Genomic DNA, 16,832 nt, shown 5'->3' with positions numbered 1-16,832 from the left:
GCAATCAGGTGCTGAGCATATTGAAAGAGAGGTGAACTGTCTAGACTAGTGACAAATGGATACACATTTACCCTCTCTCCTTCCCCAAATCCAATTGAGATTACAGGATTCACAGCAGAGAAGTCCATAACATAGCTGGGGAGGGCGGAGGTGGTGGTAGGAATCACCCCAAAATCAGAAACTTTGAAGAATTTTTTTGAAGACTGCAAGAAAATGGGCTTCTCCTGATGGCTAAACCAAAACAGAGAGTGTACCCTTTAAAACATGTAGAAAAGAAGGTGGAATCAGAGGTGAGAGCCATTCTTCCTCGGGTGGAGAGGTCCCACTGAGCAACAAATAAGATGGATTTTAAACATCCTACCACTAGAGACAAATTTGTGAAATTTAAAATCAAGGATGAAGAAAGAGAAAGAAAACCCAGATTACCTACAAAGGAACAAGAATTTTCATGGGAAGACCACGGTGTTCTCATCAGTATCCTTGGATGCTTGAGGTCTAATGGAATAAAGCCTCCAAGCACCGAGGGGAAAATAATTTTGAAACTAGCATTCTCTGTCAGCCAAACTACTAATAAAGTGTGAAGGCAAGATACTGATTTTCAGAAGTATAAGGACACAGAAGCTTTATGAGAGTCCTAAATAGGGTTTTGTTTTTGTTTTTGTTTTTTTTCATTTAAACATGGCAGGTTGAACATATATTTGCCTCCCAATTCCCAATAAACTTGAAGGATTTTTTTTAAAAGATAAAAAATATAATGATAAGAGGATCAAGAGAGACAAAGATAGCAGGAAAGGGATGGCCACCAGATTTTGGACCAGAAAAGCAGATGGCTGTCTAAGAAGAGAGGAGAAAGCCAAATGCCTACTGGAGTGAATCTGGATGAGCAAGGTAATTTACAGCACCTTGGAAAGGTTCCAGATACTTCCTTTAATGGAATGGTTGACAGTTGGTATAAGAAACAGAGCCTTAAATTCTCTCCAGCCAGGCAACAGCCTGACAGGTCTACTCTTGGGAGGGACTCCAGATTGGAAACACCGGAGACAGCAACTGAGAACGGAAACTGAGTGAGTCTCCATTCTGAATGGTGACCCCCAAGTCTCTCCTCCACATGCTCTGAGAATACTGCAACCCGGGGTGTATACTCCCCTCCCACACTCCCACTCTCATCCGCTCACAGCAGTTTGTTAGATTCCTCTCTGAGGAAATCGATCATCCAAGAGAAACGACTGCAGGTACTGACAGCTAAAATAGCCAAGTTCCTGTCCCATCACTACACAGGGATACCTTGATCTTGACATGGGAGCACCCATCAGTGCTCACAGAGCCTCCTGTCAGCTTTTTTTTTTTTCTTAAGATTTTATTTATTTATTTGACAGAGAGAGAGAAAGCAAGAGAGGGAACACAAGCAGGGGGAGTGGGAGGGGGAGAAGCAGGCTTCCCGCTAAGCAAGGAGCCCGATGCGGGGCTCGATCCCAGGACCCTGGGATCATGACCTGAGCTGAAGGCAGATGCTTAACAACTGAGCCGACCAGGCATCCCTCCTGTCAGCTTTTTCATTCTCCCTCATAAATATAAATGAACAGCCCAGGACAAGCAGATATTTGAGGAAAACCACTAACAAACAGAGAAACCAAAATTAAATAGAAAAAAAGCAATATAACAAAACTCAGAGGCAATAAACAATGCCAGGATCAAAAGAGATGAAATAATATCAATCATGAAATAAGAACAGGATGCCCAGAGAAGGAAACGTTAAAACTTCTTAAAAAAGGAGAATTAAAACCTCTTGGATATTAGAAAGATTGATAATAGATAAATGTTGTAACATTTGAAAGTTAAGCAACATTTTCCCCAGAAAGTAAACAAAAAAATTAAACACAGAAATTAGGAGACAAAAGATAAAAAATTAGAAGATCAAAGAGATCCAACATCTGGATAATGGGAGTTCTAGAAAGAGAGTACAAAGAAACTAGGAGGGAGATTACTCAAGAATAATACAGTATTTTTCAGAACTTAGCATATACATTGCCAAAGCCACTGAGTGTCTGTCTCATTAGTTAAAAAAAAAAAAAAAAAGATTCCCATTAAAGCACATTACCATGAAATTCTAGATCATTGGACACAGAAAAGAATCTAAAAGCTTCCAGAGAGAAAAATGTAGGTCACATGCAAAGGATCAGTAACCACAATGGTTAACAGACCACTTGAAGCGATATTTGACCCTAAGGAGAAGAAAGCAATGCCTTTGAAATTCTGAGAGAAAATATTTTCCAAATTAAAATTCTATATCCAGTAAAACTGTTAGTCAAATACAAGGATAGAATAAGAATATTGTCAAACGTGTAAGATAATAGTTTTCCATTCTATGCATCTTTTCTTGAGAAGGTACAGGAAGAGGAGCTCTACGTAAATGAGAGTATAAACCATAAGAGAGGGTCCAGGAAGTAGGAAATCGCACGAAGGAGAGATGATTGGGATCCCCAGGACAAAGATAAAGGGACGTGTGAGCTTGACAGCTGTGCAGCAGGCCTGGAGGGCAGCCAGACGCATGAGAGCAGGAGGAAGGAGGTCACCAAGAAAACAACGAAATCAACAGAATATCTGACATATTTCACAGTATATTCAGAGATTTTTCAGCTGGGTCAGAGAATTTGGAGATCATAAATGATGGGTACACACAGCTCAGGTGTACGTAACAGAAAACTATAATAATACAAACACTGATTACTGACTTAACCAAAAATGGATACAAATACTCTGGAAGAACTGGGGAGGAGAAGCATATGTATGGTGCAATGTGTGTGTTTGCAGGGGCTGGGGGGAGAGCATGCAAGAGACCTAAAACCTCACCCTATATAGTGGGGGGGGGGGTCAATAATCTAATATCTCAAACTGGAAAATAAATAGCAGTGTGAGCGTATTTTTATTAAAAAATATGCTCACTTGAGAAAAGAGTTGAAAAAGTTGAGAATGGTCACCTTTAGGGAGAATTGAAAGGCAGTGGAAGGGAAGAAATGTTTTCCATTTTAAGCCATGTAGAACAATTTTATTTTTAAAACTATGAACATGGATTACTTTAGTAAAAATGGAAATAAAAATTCCAAGAAAAAACTGAAAATATAAGTATGTCAAAATGTGAAGCAAACTAAAATGTGGCATGGTTTTGAGCTACTAGGGTAGGGGGGATGGATAGAAAGACACAATGAGAGAGAGAGAGAATACAATTTACCTTGACACTTCTTTGAGTTGCAAGAATTCATGATTACAAGATTACATTTTTTGAGTTAGTCACACTTCTAGGATCTCATGTGAATAATACATGGTATAGTCATAATACAGGTTTATTGGTTTCTGATTTTTTAGAATTACTCCATATCTAAGGCACAAAATATTTCACTATAATTGTTAGACTGAATGCTAAAAACGAATCAAACCAATCCAAACAAACAGAACCCTTGGCAATGTAATAGGGATGGGCATGGGAAGCTGGGGAGAGCGGAAGTGCTGAGTTTAGGGGTCCTGATTTCCTCATCCTACATTGGAGTCAAGGAATCCTGTCTACAGCTGATGGCATAAGAGAAGCTTTAGTAACTCAAAAAAGAAATACATTGGAGGAAGCTCAGGAGGAGCATGGGAGGGAAGGAAGGCAGAGGTGTGAGGCGAGTTAAATGTCTCCTGTGTCCTATCGGGGAGTTACGGTAATAGCAACAGCCAAGCGTAAGTTATCAAGATATGGAAGCATAAGCAAAAGGACTCATTATAGGATTCATTTGGATAACAACTCATCAAAGTCGTTACTGTTGTTTTTATCCACTTGGTAGTGGTAGAAAGCCTTAGAATTAAGAGAAACTTAAAATAGCATCTCTGAAATAATGAAAAAATTCTTGACAGTTTAAAATACACTTCAATTACAGGCGTATTTGAGGAATTCTTGTATATTTTACTTGCTGCTGCAGCTGCCAAGTTCCACTAGTATTGAGAACACTGAGCTAGGCTTTTTTATGAGGGACATCAACATTCCTGGACTAAAGAGGGAAGAGAATTCTGCCCTTTTTTCTGATAAAGAAAACTTCTAATTGCGGGACATCAGCAGTACAATAAAAGTTCTGTCACCAATGCGATTCTGCCAATGCAAGTCAGAATAAATGAAGCTTGATTCCTCATCTGTGCCATGTAATTATTAATACTGTTCTGCCTCCTCATCAGGGTTTTGCAAGAGTTATAATCCATGCAAAGTAAAGCGCTCACAAATTTATAAAGACAAAGACAGATGTGAGCTCTTCATGGACTCAAGTGGAAGGGAAAACATTCTTTAAATAATTTTCTTGTAAAAAACAAAGACACTGAAAAAGTATTCTTTTCCTTTGAGAGGTGTAGATTATATAAACCATCACACTTCTTGTGTCAAATTGTCTTATTTTTGCTCTCTCAACACAGGATAGGTTTAAGTGAAGGCTTGCTTTAAAGTATTTTGACATATGAAGGTGTTATGTTTTTTGGCTCTCAGCTGCAAATCCCTTTCTCTGCCCTGCTTTGTGATCCTAGAGCTAGAACTCCTGCACACAACTCTTGACAAAACGGTTAAGCTTTATCAACAGAGGGCGCTGGAGTGACTCCGAGTGTCGGCGACAGCAAGACCACTCCCTTCCAGTTCCGGCCCTGTTACATAGTGTGGGAGCCACGTGGATGAGCTCCTGCGTCCCCACACCGCCCAGGAATGGTGGGCTGCTTTTCCAGACCAGCACCACCCGCACCCTCTGCCAGTGTCTTCACCTGCAGCAGGCTGTGCTCCACCACTCGGCAGAGGGAGGGGGGCCGATTACAGCCAGTAGTTACCGTCTTCTCTTGCTCCGAAATGGGGGCAGAAAGCAAAGCCCAAGGCCAGACCAAGGTGGGATATAATTAAACAAGGATGCCAAAAGACTGTATTCTTAGAGGAAGACTGAGCTGAAGTAAATCCAAAACGGCCCCCTTCTCCCTAAGGAATTGTGGGAGCATTACCTTGGCCTAATGAAGGCTGTCACCACAGTCTGCTGTCTTGTGAATCTGCACCCCAGATTCTCATCACCAGGCTGGTCTTTAGAAACCCCACGCTGTTAATTTACTTTAAAAGTGGTTCCCAACTGGGAAATTTCCAAACCTGGAAGGAAAAAAATGAGAATTGGAAGACATTCCCAGTTTCAGAAGTAACTGCTTCCCAGAACAAAGTCCTACATATTTTAAAGAAAACAAAATCTAGAACTCAAAGGCCAGGGCCAGCAAACTACAGCCTGCAAGCTAAATCTTGCTGCGGGCTGTTTTTGTAAATATAGTTCTACTGGAATACAGCCACACCCACTCATTTAGTATTTACGTGTATGGCTAATTCCAAGCAGACTTGACAGGCCGTTCTGCCCAAAAAACCTAAAATATTTTATCTGGCCCTTTATAGAGAAATCTTGCCAACCCCTGGCTCAGACCACTGACATTTAATATAATTATTGACGTGTTTGGATTCCAGTGTGCCAATTCTTGTTTGTCCCTGTGGTTTCTTTTTGCTTCCTGTTTCCCCTACCTTTCACTTTCTTTTGAATTATTTGAATAATTTTTAATATTCCATTTTTAATTTATCTGTTGGCTATATATGTGTTCTTTAAAATGGTTCCTCTAGGGATTACAGTATCATACCCAGCTTTTCCATTTATTTAGGAGTTAATATTATTCCTAATATTAAACTTCATGTAAATTGGAAAAGCCTTGCAGCAATAAACTGAAACAACTTTGAGCCGGAATATAAAAATGGACAATGGGTAGACCTTATATGACAACAAACTCTGACCCTATGACCTCTGCGGCAACCAGTTTAGGGCACCGAATGAAACCCCTGCAGCCACCCACTCAGAATGGTCGAGACTCAGTTGATGACTGCCAACATCCTGATTTTTTGTCCAAACTCAGGACCGAGCAGAGAAAGGCAAATATGTTCCCCCAAACAATCACGTAATATGCGTGCTGCTCCAGCTTCCTCATGCCAATGACCTCCAGTCAGAGCATGCCTGCAGCTTTGTTTCTCACTAGAAAGCTTTCCCATTACAAACTTCAGCCTGTGTCTCTGCAAAAACCCAAGTAGTCGGTGGCTGCCTCCCTTGCTAGAGCAAGCTCTGAATAAACAGCCTGAATGGTTAAATTTCTGAGTGGTGTTTATTTCCATAACTCAAATGTTTAACAACATAATAAATGTGATACAATCATATATTACTGTATACATGAACAAACTACAGCTACATCCACGAATTGAAAGAAAAAAAGGCCAAAAAATTAGAGTTATTTCATTTAATTTCCTTAGATGTCTCAAGTCAAAAAGAAAAGATTATTTTCCTGGCCTTAACAGATTGGCTTAGTTGGGGCTCATTCAACGGGTAGCCGGATCACTTACAATTCTACTTTATCCTTCACCTCCTGTACTTGTGAAGCTCAAAGATCAGAGATGGAGGCCTAGGGTCCTCCCAAGTCTTTTCTGAGACTGTGCAGTCCTGGACATGCAGGCGGCCTTCCGGATTCCTACTCGAGTCCTTCAAAGCCTTTCTTAACCCCACACCACCGCCCCCTACCCCCTTGTATCTTCCTCCCCAGACTTCTGGTTTGTGTGGCATATGACACTAGACAGCTGTAGGTAATAGGTTTTTAAAGCCTGGAGACCTCAGAGGGGGACAAACAAAGGCAAATTTCTGAATTAAACCCTCAGGGAAATGCCAGACAGGTCAAGACACAACAATGTGAGAACAAAGTGTCCCCTTTGGCACCATCAAGCCACACCAAGAATTTCTCACAAAACTTAGTGCCTCTTTATTAAGCACTGTTCCAGCTGTTTTGATTATATCCCAGAGTTTCAAAAATTAGATTTTAACAGTTTCTGTCAGCTTAATAGCTGTCTCAGTAAAGGGAAAAGTCTTTGGAGCTCCCTACTCCACCATTTTTGGTGATGTCACTATGTCACATTTTAGAAAGGTGACATTTTAGGGTGCCTGGGTGGCTCAGTTGGTTAAGCAACTGCCTTCGGCTCAGGTCATGATCCCAGGGTCCTGGGATCAAGTCCCCCATTGGGGTCCCTGCTCAGCAGGGAGCCTGTTTCTCTCTCTCCCTCTGCCTGCCACTCCCCCTGCTTGTGCTCGCTCTCCCTCTCAAAGAAATAAAATCTTTAAAAAAATAAATAAATAAAAATAAAAAGATGACATTTTAGAAACGGAGGACAGATGAGTGGCTGCCAGGGGTTGGAGAAATGATGCAGGTGGGAGGGGAGCAGCAACAGGAGGGATCCTTGTGTGTTGGAGCTGCTCAGGATCTTGCCTATGGTGGTGAATACATGAACCTACTCAAGTGATAAATTTAGAACTAAATACACACATACCATACAAGTAAAACTGGGGAAATGTGCATAACGTTGGTGAATTGTATCAATATCCTGATGGCGATATGCTGCAGTTTTATGAATATTCAGGGGAAGAAAAATCGGGGGAACAAAAGTACAAGGAATCTCTCTGTATCATTTCTTAGCAACTGCATATGAATCTACAATTATCTCAAAAATTTTAATTAAAAAAATTCAGATTTCAGATTTAAGATGAGGAAGTTTTAGAAACACATTATCCAACTTATTTTGCTTCCCTTTTTATACACATCCAGAAGTTATATGATAGAAATTTATCTTTAAATAAATCTAAAATAGCTCTTTTAAGAAGTAAAATAAAATTCTCAAGAAAGCACCATACTATAGTATAATTACACTGATCTTTTTTAGTGGCACATAAAATAATTGAGCATCTCCCAGTTAGTGGAAACAGGATTTGATGATTTATGGTATGTTTGGAATGAGGTTTACTTACAGGTCCATTTTGGTTCATGTCACTAGCTTTGGCACTAACCATCAACATGTCTGTAATAAACAGTGACAGTGACTAGTGGTGTAATAGGATAGATGGAGTCGGGAGGCATACAGTAATTATCCACATTTCTGTTTACTATATATATAAAGACATAACTTCAGGAACAATGGGAAAGTAATGCATGTGACTTTAATACAAAATGAAATATAAATTATTAAATACTACCATTTAACTCTGTACACCAATACTTCAGTATTTCCACTCATTGAATAAAGCACATGTAACTCAAAATGCTAAGTAATTCTTAGTTTATGACTAAATTCTCTAAAGAATAAAATGCTGGTGAAAACTCAAAATTGTTCAGTAAGATATGGATGACCTTATTTATTTAGCAATTATCACAGACATCAAAATGATCATGGGTAACACTAATTTAAGCACTTACAGAATACCACTTAGGCCCAATATTGATTTATTAAATGAAAATATAGAGGAAAAAAAATCAAAGAAACTGGTATTTATGGCACCAGGTTAAAGGCAGATTTAAAACCATCTTTGTCAAAGTTTTAACACTGGAACAAAGTTAAATGTACCTAAACGAGACATGAAGCTGTTCTTGGTAATAGTACAAACTTTGTCCTCCTATGGGTATTACTATTTTTAAGTTTTCTCCTCTATATGAAACAACTGAAAGGAAAATTTAAGAATGTTACAACTCATGGATTACTTTGTACATGTATCATTCTATATACAAATGTATTAGTAACTAATATATTAAGGCCATAAATCAAGTCTTAAAAAAACTTCACTTTTATGTGTGTTACAAAGGTCAAGTCAGCTTACAGACACAGAATAGGTTAATAGGAATAAATATTTTTTCTCTTACCAGATTTTCAATTTTTTTTTTTTTAATTGGAATAGGATTTGCGGATAGGGTTATTGAAAGCACCAGGGTTTAACAAATTTACATTTTATCAGAGGAAAAAGATTCTTAAAGAATGCAATGATGGCATATAATCTTACTCTTATAGCATAAATCTTCATATTAGTTAAAGTGATACTATAGATACTGTAATGCTTTAGACAAAATTTTAAGATACATCAATGACCACCAAGTTTCAAACAAAATGCAGTGATCAAAATATTTAACTGTCCTTCTATCAAGCTTTTACAAACACATTCAGTCTTCACTGTCTGAGCAAATCAGTTTTAACTTCTTCATAGTCCTCCATCTGTCTTTCAACATGACGCCTGTTCGGTTGTTGAATTTATAATGTAACAGTATTTTAGACCAGTTTCCCTCTCCGTATTTCCTCACACCGGATCTCAGATTCTTGTCTTCTTCCCAAAGCCATGCCTTTTGATAAAACGCGAACAGTTATTCACAGAAACAATTCTTTAAAGAACATACTATAAATCCAACTGTTTTTAATCAAAATAGTATTAGTTTCTTAAGGATGGAAGAATTTGCATATACATTTCTTAGATTTCTGTAAGAGCTTATGTTTATAAGACTTCTCAGGGTCCTTACTATTATTGTTCATTTTACATAAGCACAGTATGGCTCAGCTGCCCAAGATCAGATAGCTACAAAGTGACAGAGCTAACCCAACCCAATTTATCAGACTTTAAGCCTACATTGTCTCTTACAATGCTTTTCTACAATTGTTATCAAATTGGTACTCCCCCCGCCTTTAAAAAAAGATTTATTTATTTTGAAGAGAGAGAGAGCAAGTGCATCATCCGGAGGAGGGGGCAGAGGGACAGAAGCAGACTCCCCGCTGAGCAGGGAGCCCAACCCGGGGCTCGATCCCACAACTCTGAGGTCGTGATCTGAGCCAAAACCAAGAGTCAGACACTCAACCAACTGAGCCACCCAGGCACCCCCAGATTGGTACTTCTTTTTTTTTTTTTTTTTTTAAAGATTTTATTTATTTATTTGAGAGAGAGGGAATGAGAGAGAGCACATGAGAGGGGGGAGGGTCAGAGGGAGAAGCAGACTCCCTGCCGAGCAGGGAGCCCGATGCGGGACTCGATCCAGGGACTCCAGGATCATGACCTGAGCCGAAGGCAGTCGCTTAACCAACTGAGCCACCCAGGCGCCCCCCAGATTGGTACTTCTTAATCCCACTAAATAGAACTTATGAATATTTAATACTTCAATAATGAACTCAGTGAAAACCCAGTTCTATGTTAGGCAAAGTATACACAGCCATAAACCTCAAATCTTCCCTAAAACAAATTCTTAAAAACACAACTAAAAAAGACTAATTCAAAACATATTATTTTATTTTGGAGAAAATGGCTGAAAATTTTTAAAAATCAAGTTAGCACCATACACAGAAAAAAACTGATAGTTGGCATTTGCTACAGGTGACCAACTAACCTATCCCTTTTGCTGACATGCTGAAGGAGCAAATGACTGAGTGATTATTTACTGTGTCTAGACTATGATTACTTTCCCCAGCTGAATTTCCTATTTTCTTTAAAAATCCATTCATCAAGTCATGAAAAGATAAATAGTGTATGATTTCGCTTACATGAGGTATCTAGAATAGTCAAACTCACAGAAACAAAGTAAAATAGTGGCTGCCGGGGATGGGAAGAAGGGAGAATGGGAAATTGTTTAATGGGTACAGAGTTTTAGTTTTGCAATATGAAAAAGTTGTAGAGATTGGTTGCATAAACAATGTGAATGCACTTAATGCCACTAAACCATACACTTAAAAATGATTAAGATGATAAATTTTGTTATGTATGTTTTACTACAAAGATATAAAAAAGTTAAAAAATGAGCAAGGACTTGATAGACATTTGTCCAAAGATACACAAATGGCCAATAAGTACATGAAAAGATGCTCAACATCACTAATCATTAGGGAAATGCAAATCAAAACCACAAAATATCACCTCACACACATTAGCACATCTATCATCAAACAAAACAAAACAAAACAAAAAACAAAAACAAAATACCACAGAAAATACTAAGTGTGGGTGAGGATGTGGGGAAATTGGAATTCTTACGCACTGTGGGAAGGAATGAAAAACTGACCGCTGTGGAAAACAGAATGGTGGTTCCTCAAAAAAATTAAAATTACCATGTGATCCGGTAATTCCACTTGTGGTATATATCCAAAAGAACTGAAAGCGGGGACTTAAAGAGAAATCTGTACACCCATGTTGGTAACAGTGTTAGTAGGCAAAAGTTGGAAGCAACCCAAGATATCCACTGATGGATGGATGAACAAAATGTGGTATATAAATACAGTGAGATTTTATTCAGCCTTAAAAAGTAAGGAAATTCTGACACATACTATAACATGGATGAAACTTGAGGACATTATGCTAAGTGAAGTAAGTCAAACACAAAAGGACATATATTGTAGTATTCCACTTTTATGAGAGGTACCTAAAACAGTCAAACTCGGAGATAGAAAGTAGAATGGTGGTTCTACTTTCCACTTTACAGAGGCATGGGAGAGGGGCAAATGGGGAGTCCGTGCTTAACGGATAAATAGTTTTTGTTTTGCAAGTTGAAAAGAGTTCTGTGGATGGACAGTGGTAATGGTAGTACAACAATATGAATGTGTTTAATGCCACTGAACTATATACACTTTAATACAGTTAAGATGGTAAATTTAATTATGTGTATTTCACTACAATTCAAAAATTCCAACTCAGCTGTCTGATGCACTATTAAAAAGAACTCAAGGTGGCTTCAAGAAGACAAACCTGAGATGAAAACTCTTGTGTATGGCTCAATGCCATAAAACTGGCAGTGCCCATAATTAAACCCTTGTATAAGTTTGTCTGAGGTGCCACGTCTTGGCAACCGTGCTGTCTTCGAGTGCGTGGTATGCATGGCTAATTGATCTCTAGACAAAGACAAAGAGGACATCCTCCTGTGGCGGTCTACCATGACCAACCCAGCCCACTTCTCTTATCAGTCATCACTCCTACAAGCTTCAAGTCACTGCTTGTCACTGATGCAAAACCAAAAGAGATGTAAATTTTCCGTGTGTGGGTGAGGAGTTTAAAAAAGAGAGAGATGGACTTACCAATTAAAAGTACTTCAGCAGTGGGTTATTAATCTTTGGGGTCATATAGATCTTTGAGAATGTGATAAAAGCTATGGATCCATCTCACAGACAAGTGAAGATATACAAAATTTTACATAACATTTCAGGGGCCACTTAGACTAAACCTAAAATATCGTTTTTACAGTCCCCAAGTTAAGAATTTCTGTTGTGTAAGAAGTTGCTATAGTTTTGTTCAATTTTAAAAAGTAGTCCTTGGTTTATGTAAATTTCATATATACAACACAGTTTTCTTGTTCAAATATGAACTAATTACTTTTAATAGAGTGCACAGATGATATCTGATACAATACAAAAGCTCATTTATCTCAAGAAATAAGTAATATTCTCTGCCTGAATCCTATTTAGGTTCCTGGGTACAAGTTTAAGCAGTGTTTTCCAGTGGATCCCATACAGCAGAGGTAGCAAGCTACTGCCAAAATCCACCCTCAGCCTGTTTGCACTGCCCAGAAGCTAACAACAACAAGCTAACAATATTCAGTGTTAGAACAGAAAGAAAATATAAGGGTAGTACAATTTCATGAGTGTACTCTTTTGCTTACTCTTTTTCATTTCTTCATTTTATATCCTTGACTTATTGTTCTAGATACCATTCATAATGTCACAGAGTTAACAAAGAGTTTAAGATGATCTATTTTAGGACATAAAAAAAAAAAATCTGTGTTCTTTGTGCTATTCTGTCTTTTCCTTTTCATGAAAAATTAAAAATAGAATCAATAAAAAAATCATAACAATCCTGGTCAAACCCAAAACCCAAAAAGATACAAAGAGCACATAAATTCAAACACACCAATCCTTTTCTTTCCTAAGGCTAAAAAGTTTTTATATAACTTATATTTGAAAATTGTCTATCATTTTTAATGCCTTTCAGAGGAAAAAACAATGGTCTATAATGTCTTAAAATGATACTATTTATAGTAAAAAAAAGTTATAGTAATTCCAGTATATACCATCTCTGGGAAAAAAAGTCTTTGTTGTTTTAAGACATTTACTTTCCTTGTTTAATAGAATAAATTTACAAAAGGAAGTCTCTTTGTAAACTGGGATGAGGCTGGCAGAAATACCTTTGTCTGTTTAACAGACAAATACAACAAGGAGAAATTGTCCAATCTGGTACAGACTACTGCAATAAAAATTTTTTAAAGAACCAATATGTTAACACAAAATAAGATAAAATCTGTCACTCATCTGAAAAAAGTCCCACTCAAAAACCAACAGGGGAAAGTGAAAAATAAAATGAGACACTTGTGATAGCCACAGAATTCTTTTTTGGCATAGTAAACAGTGATAGACAATATCATCTATATTCTGTTCTTTAAATTACATAGTTGATTACCCACATTTTGTTTTGAATACAAAAAAACAAAAAACCAGAGTAACTTTTTTTTTTGATATACATCTATAAATAACACCTACAATCCCATTCAGAATTGTTGCCAGAAGAACTACAGGGAAGGATCACTTAAAATATGAGGCAGAGACTTCTAGTTTTGGGACCGACATATAAAAACCTTGGAAATATCACTCCAGTCCTCACAACAAGAAAAAAACTAAACCAACTGAAAGTCAACAACTGTTTGTAGATCCATCAGAGAACTAACATCAACAGGCAAACTGCTGCCATAAAAACTAGAAAAACAGAAAGGTAGATACAGAGAATCACAGCTTACCAGGAACAGAAGCTCATACCTGGAGCCAATACTGATAGAAACACTTAACTATCTTGGATGAACTGATGGAGGCTTACTATGGGCAAGCCTGAGTTAAGAAACTCCAGGTGCCCAATCTTAGTGGGGCCCACAACTCCAACTCATTTCCACCTAACTCCAGCCCCCTCTAGCCTTCCATGTCAGGAGGGAAATACCCAGCTTCAGCCCCTTCTAGCCTTCCTTTCTCACTGAAGAGGGGGAAATAAAAGCTGAGAAGCACATATGAAGGTCTTAGTCCAGGACACAAACTCACTGAAAATCACACAAAACTAGAGAATACTTCTCTCCTTCATCTTACCATATTATTTGGGCTCCTGTAAATCAATTGCCTTAGCTGAGAGCTGCCTCAGACCCTTACTAAGGAGTCTAGGGAAAACCAAAGACAGCAAGAGAGACAAAAATAAGGAAATTTTAGCCTCTGACATCTATGGCTACAGCGAATAGGAAATAAAGCCTAAGTCCTGGCTAGACAAACATAAAATCTCACACCAAAGGTCAGTTTACCTCTGCTCTTTTACCTGATACATCATGTTCAGCTATCAGCAAAAAATGGGTAAGGTACACTAAAAGGCAAAAAACCACAATCTGAAGGGACAAAGCAGCATCAGCCTTGGCTATGACAGAGATTTTGGAATTATCAAAGTGGGAATTTAAATAACTATGATTAATGTCAAGGGCTCTAATGGAAGAAGTGGACAACATGTAAAAACAGATAGGTAAATGTAAGCAGAGAAATGTAAACCTTAAGAATCAAAAGGAAATGCTAGAAATCAACACATAGTAATAGAAATGTAGAATACCTTTGATGGGCACATTAGCAGACTAAACATGGATGAAGAATCAGTGAGCTTGAAACTAAAAAGAGAAACTTCCCAAACTGAAAAGCAATGAGATAAAAAGAATGAAAAAAAAAAAGAGAGAGAGAGAGAGAGAGAAACAGCTAAGTACTGTGGGAAAATTACAAAAGAGGTGACCTATAGATAATGGGACATCAGAAGGAGAAGGAATAGAAGAAAGAATTGAAGTAATAATGGCTGAGAATTTTCCAAAATTAATGACAGACACCAAAACAGATGCAAGAGACTTCAGGAACACAAAGTAGGACAAATTCCAAAATATCTACACCTTCGTACATCATACTCAAAGTGCAAAAATTCAAAGACAAAAAGTATGTATGACTTTTGGCTGCATACAGTGTCATATGGTTGGCATTTCCCCATTCTCCTTTGGGAATTCACCCAACAGCATCAAGGAAAGAAATAAAATCTTAAACTCTTAAAAAAATTCAAAGAACCCTATGACCTGAATCATAATATAGGTGGAAGGGGTACACTATTGGTGGAAATTGACAAAAGATATGCAAAGAAGCAGGGCAGAGCCACTCTGCCTATAGATCTCAGAAAGCCTGTGATGTGCAATTTTCCAGAGTAAAGAAAACATAGCCTGAGGTGCACACCTTGAATCCCTGGTCTGCCAACAGCAGGAGCCTCCCTCAACCTGCAGTTGCTCTAAATAATAAAGGTGGTGGTACTAAATAAGGAATCACATGGATAAGCAATATTTACAGGAAGCAAATCAGAAGTAGGAATTGCTTGCTATGTTCACTTGAGACACAAGAGATATTCCTAGTAGCCGGGAATTTGACCCTAGCCCCAGTGTCTCAACATGAACCATTTACAAGTAGCTTTTTGAGAAAACAAAACAAAACAAAACACATCTTAAATAAAGGAGAATAAGAAAAGAGCACACGGCCACCTTCAACTTCTAGCTAGATTTATTTACTTGCTATAAACAACTAGAAAACCAGATAAAATACAGGAAACAATGGTTTGAGTCACTGGACAGATGCCACAAGACTATAATCACTGAGTGCAGAAATGAAGTGAGTCGTAAAACTGACCCATCTTAACTTTCTGTATAGAAAATTTCCCTATCAAGTGGTTTCTTCTTTTTTTAAGGCACAGAAGGACCTTATTTAAATTGGATCCCTATTAGGAAAATATGAATATAAAAGCTTATAATGTGGATTTAAGTCCCACTTTACATTGATATATAGACCTTATGATAGTATCACAATAATTCTAAATAAATATCATTATCAGTACCCAACTTAAGGCTATTTTAAAAATACAGGTGAAATATTTTTTTTGGAACTTAGAACAGGTGGATTGGCCTGTTGGCAAAATCAAAGATAGTTAAGTGGAAACATTTTACATTCAAGATCTTTTAGGTTTGAGCAGAAATAATGTGAAATAATCACAATTAATGTCCATTGTCTTATTTAAATATAATAAATACCTGTTTTTTCCTAGATCGATGTTTTTTAGAAGTTACTGGCTGACTGTTCAAAACATGTCTTCTCTCTTTTTCAGCAGCTTGTCTCCTGAGTCTTTTCATTCTTTCACCTAAAAGTAGAAATAATCATCAAAAATTGCTTCACATTAAAATAAAAAGGGGGCTATTTTTAAAGGTTACCATTAAATTCCTATCTATTATTTAGCTATTTTAAATAAAAAGAACTAATTTTTTCCCCTTTGAATCTGGAAGCAGCATAGTACAATGCAAAGATCAGTTTCTGAAAATCATAGGGGGTTACTGAATGTTGATTCTTTTACGTCTTTAAATAAGTTATCTCACCTCCCAGAACGTGTCCTTTTTCATTACCTGTTAAAAAAAGGAAAAACATTTATCTTACAGGATTGCTAAAATTTTCTTAAGATAATGTTTAAGGAATATTTTACCTAGTGTAAGAACTATAGCCCTTCCCTCATTCCTTCTTTCTTATTCATAGTCAGTTTAGTAAGATAAGAATGTATATGTAACTGAAAAGAAAACTGTTAACTACTGAAAAAAAATTGTTTATATAAAAAACCTTAAAGAATCTACAAATAGAATTAAAAAGAGTTTAGATGGTTGGATAGAAGATCAATAAACAAAGCTCAATAGTATTTGTTCATTAGCAATAGTTAAAATATTTAAAACAATCAAAAGATAATATTTACAATACTAACAAAAAATAGAATATTCTTAGGAATAAATCTAGCAGTGGTCGGGCGCCTGGGTGGCTCAGTCGGTTGGGTGTCTGCCTTCGGCTCAGGTCATGGTCCCGGGGTCCTGGGATCGAGTCCCGCATCGGGCTCCCTGCTCTGTGGGGAGCCTGC

At 37.6% G+C, this 16,832-nt stretch overlaps 1 protein-coding gene across 2 annotated transcripts in view; it reads right to left on the bottom strand.

The window, feature by feature from the left end:
* Window positions 1-7,142: 7,142 nt before the first annotated feature.
* The window catches only part of TERF1 (telomeric repeat binding factor 1), a 35,594-nt gene continuing 25,904 nt past the window's right edge, over window positions 7,143-16,832 (bottom strand). For both annotated transcript variants that reach the window (XM_032421795.1, XM_032421796.1), the window contains 3 exons: window positions 16,309-16,335; window positions 15,970-16,076; window positions 7,143-9,219 (listed from right to left, as the gene is read on the bottom strand). In XM_032421795.1, coding sequence (XP_032277686.1) covers window positions 9,043-9,219; window positions 15,970-16,076; window positions 16,309-16,335 — 311 coding nt within the window. In that variant the 3' untranslated portion in view covers window positions 7,143-9,042. The remainder of the gene's footprint in view (window positions 9,220-15,969; window positions 16,077-16,308; window positions 16,336-16,832) is intronic.

The sequence above is a fragment of the Phoca vitulina genome, unplaced genomic scaffold, assembly GCF_004348235.1.
Source record: "Phoca vitulina isolate PV1807 unplaced genomic scaffold, GSC_HSeal_1.0 scaffold25, whole genome shotgun sequence".
In the NCBI taxonomy this organism is placed as follows: Eukaryota; Metazoa; Chordata; class Mammalia; order Carnivora; family Phocidae; genus Phoca; species Phoca vitulina.
This window is presented reverse-complemented; position numbering and strand designations above follow the sequence as displayed.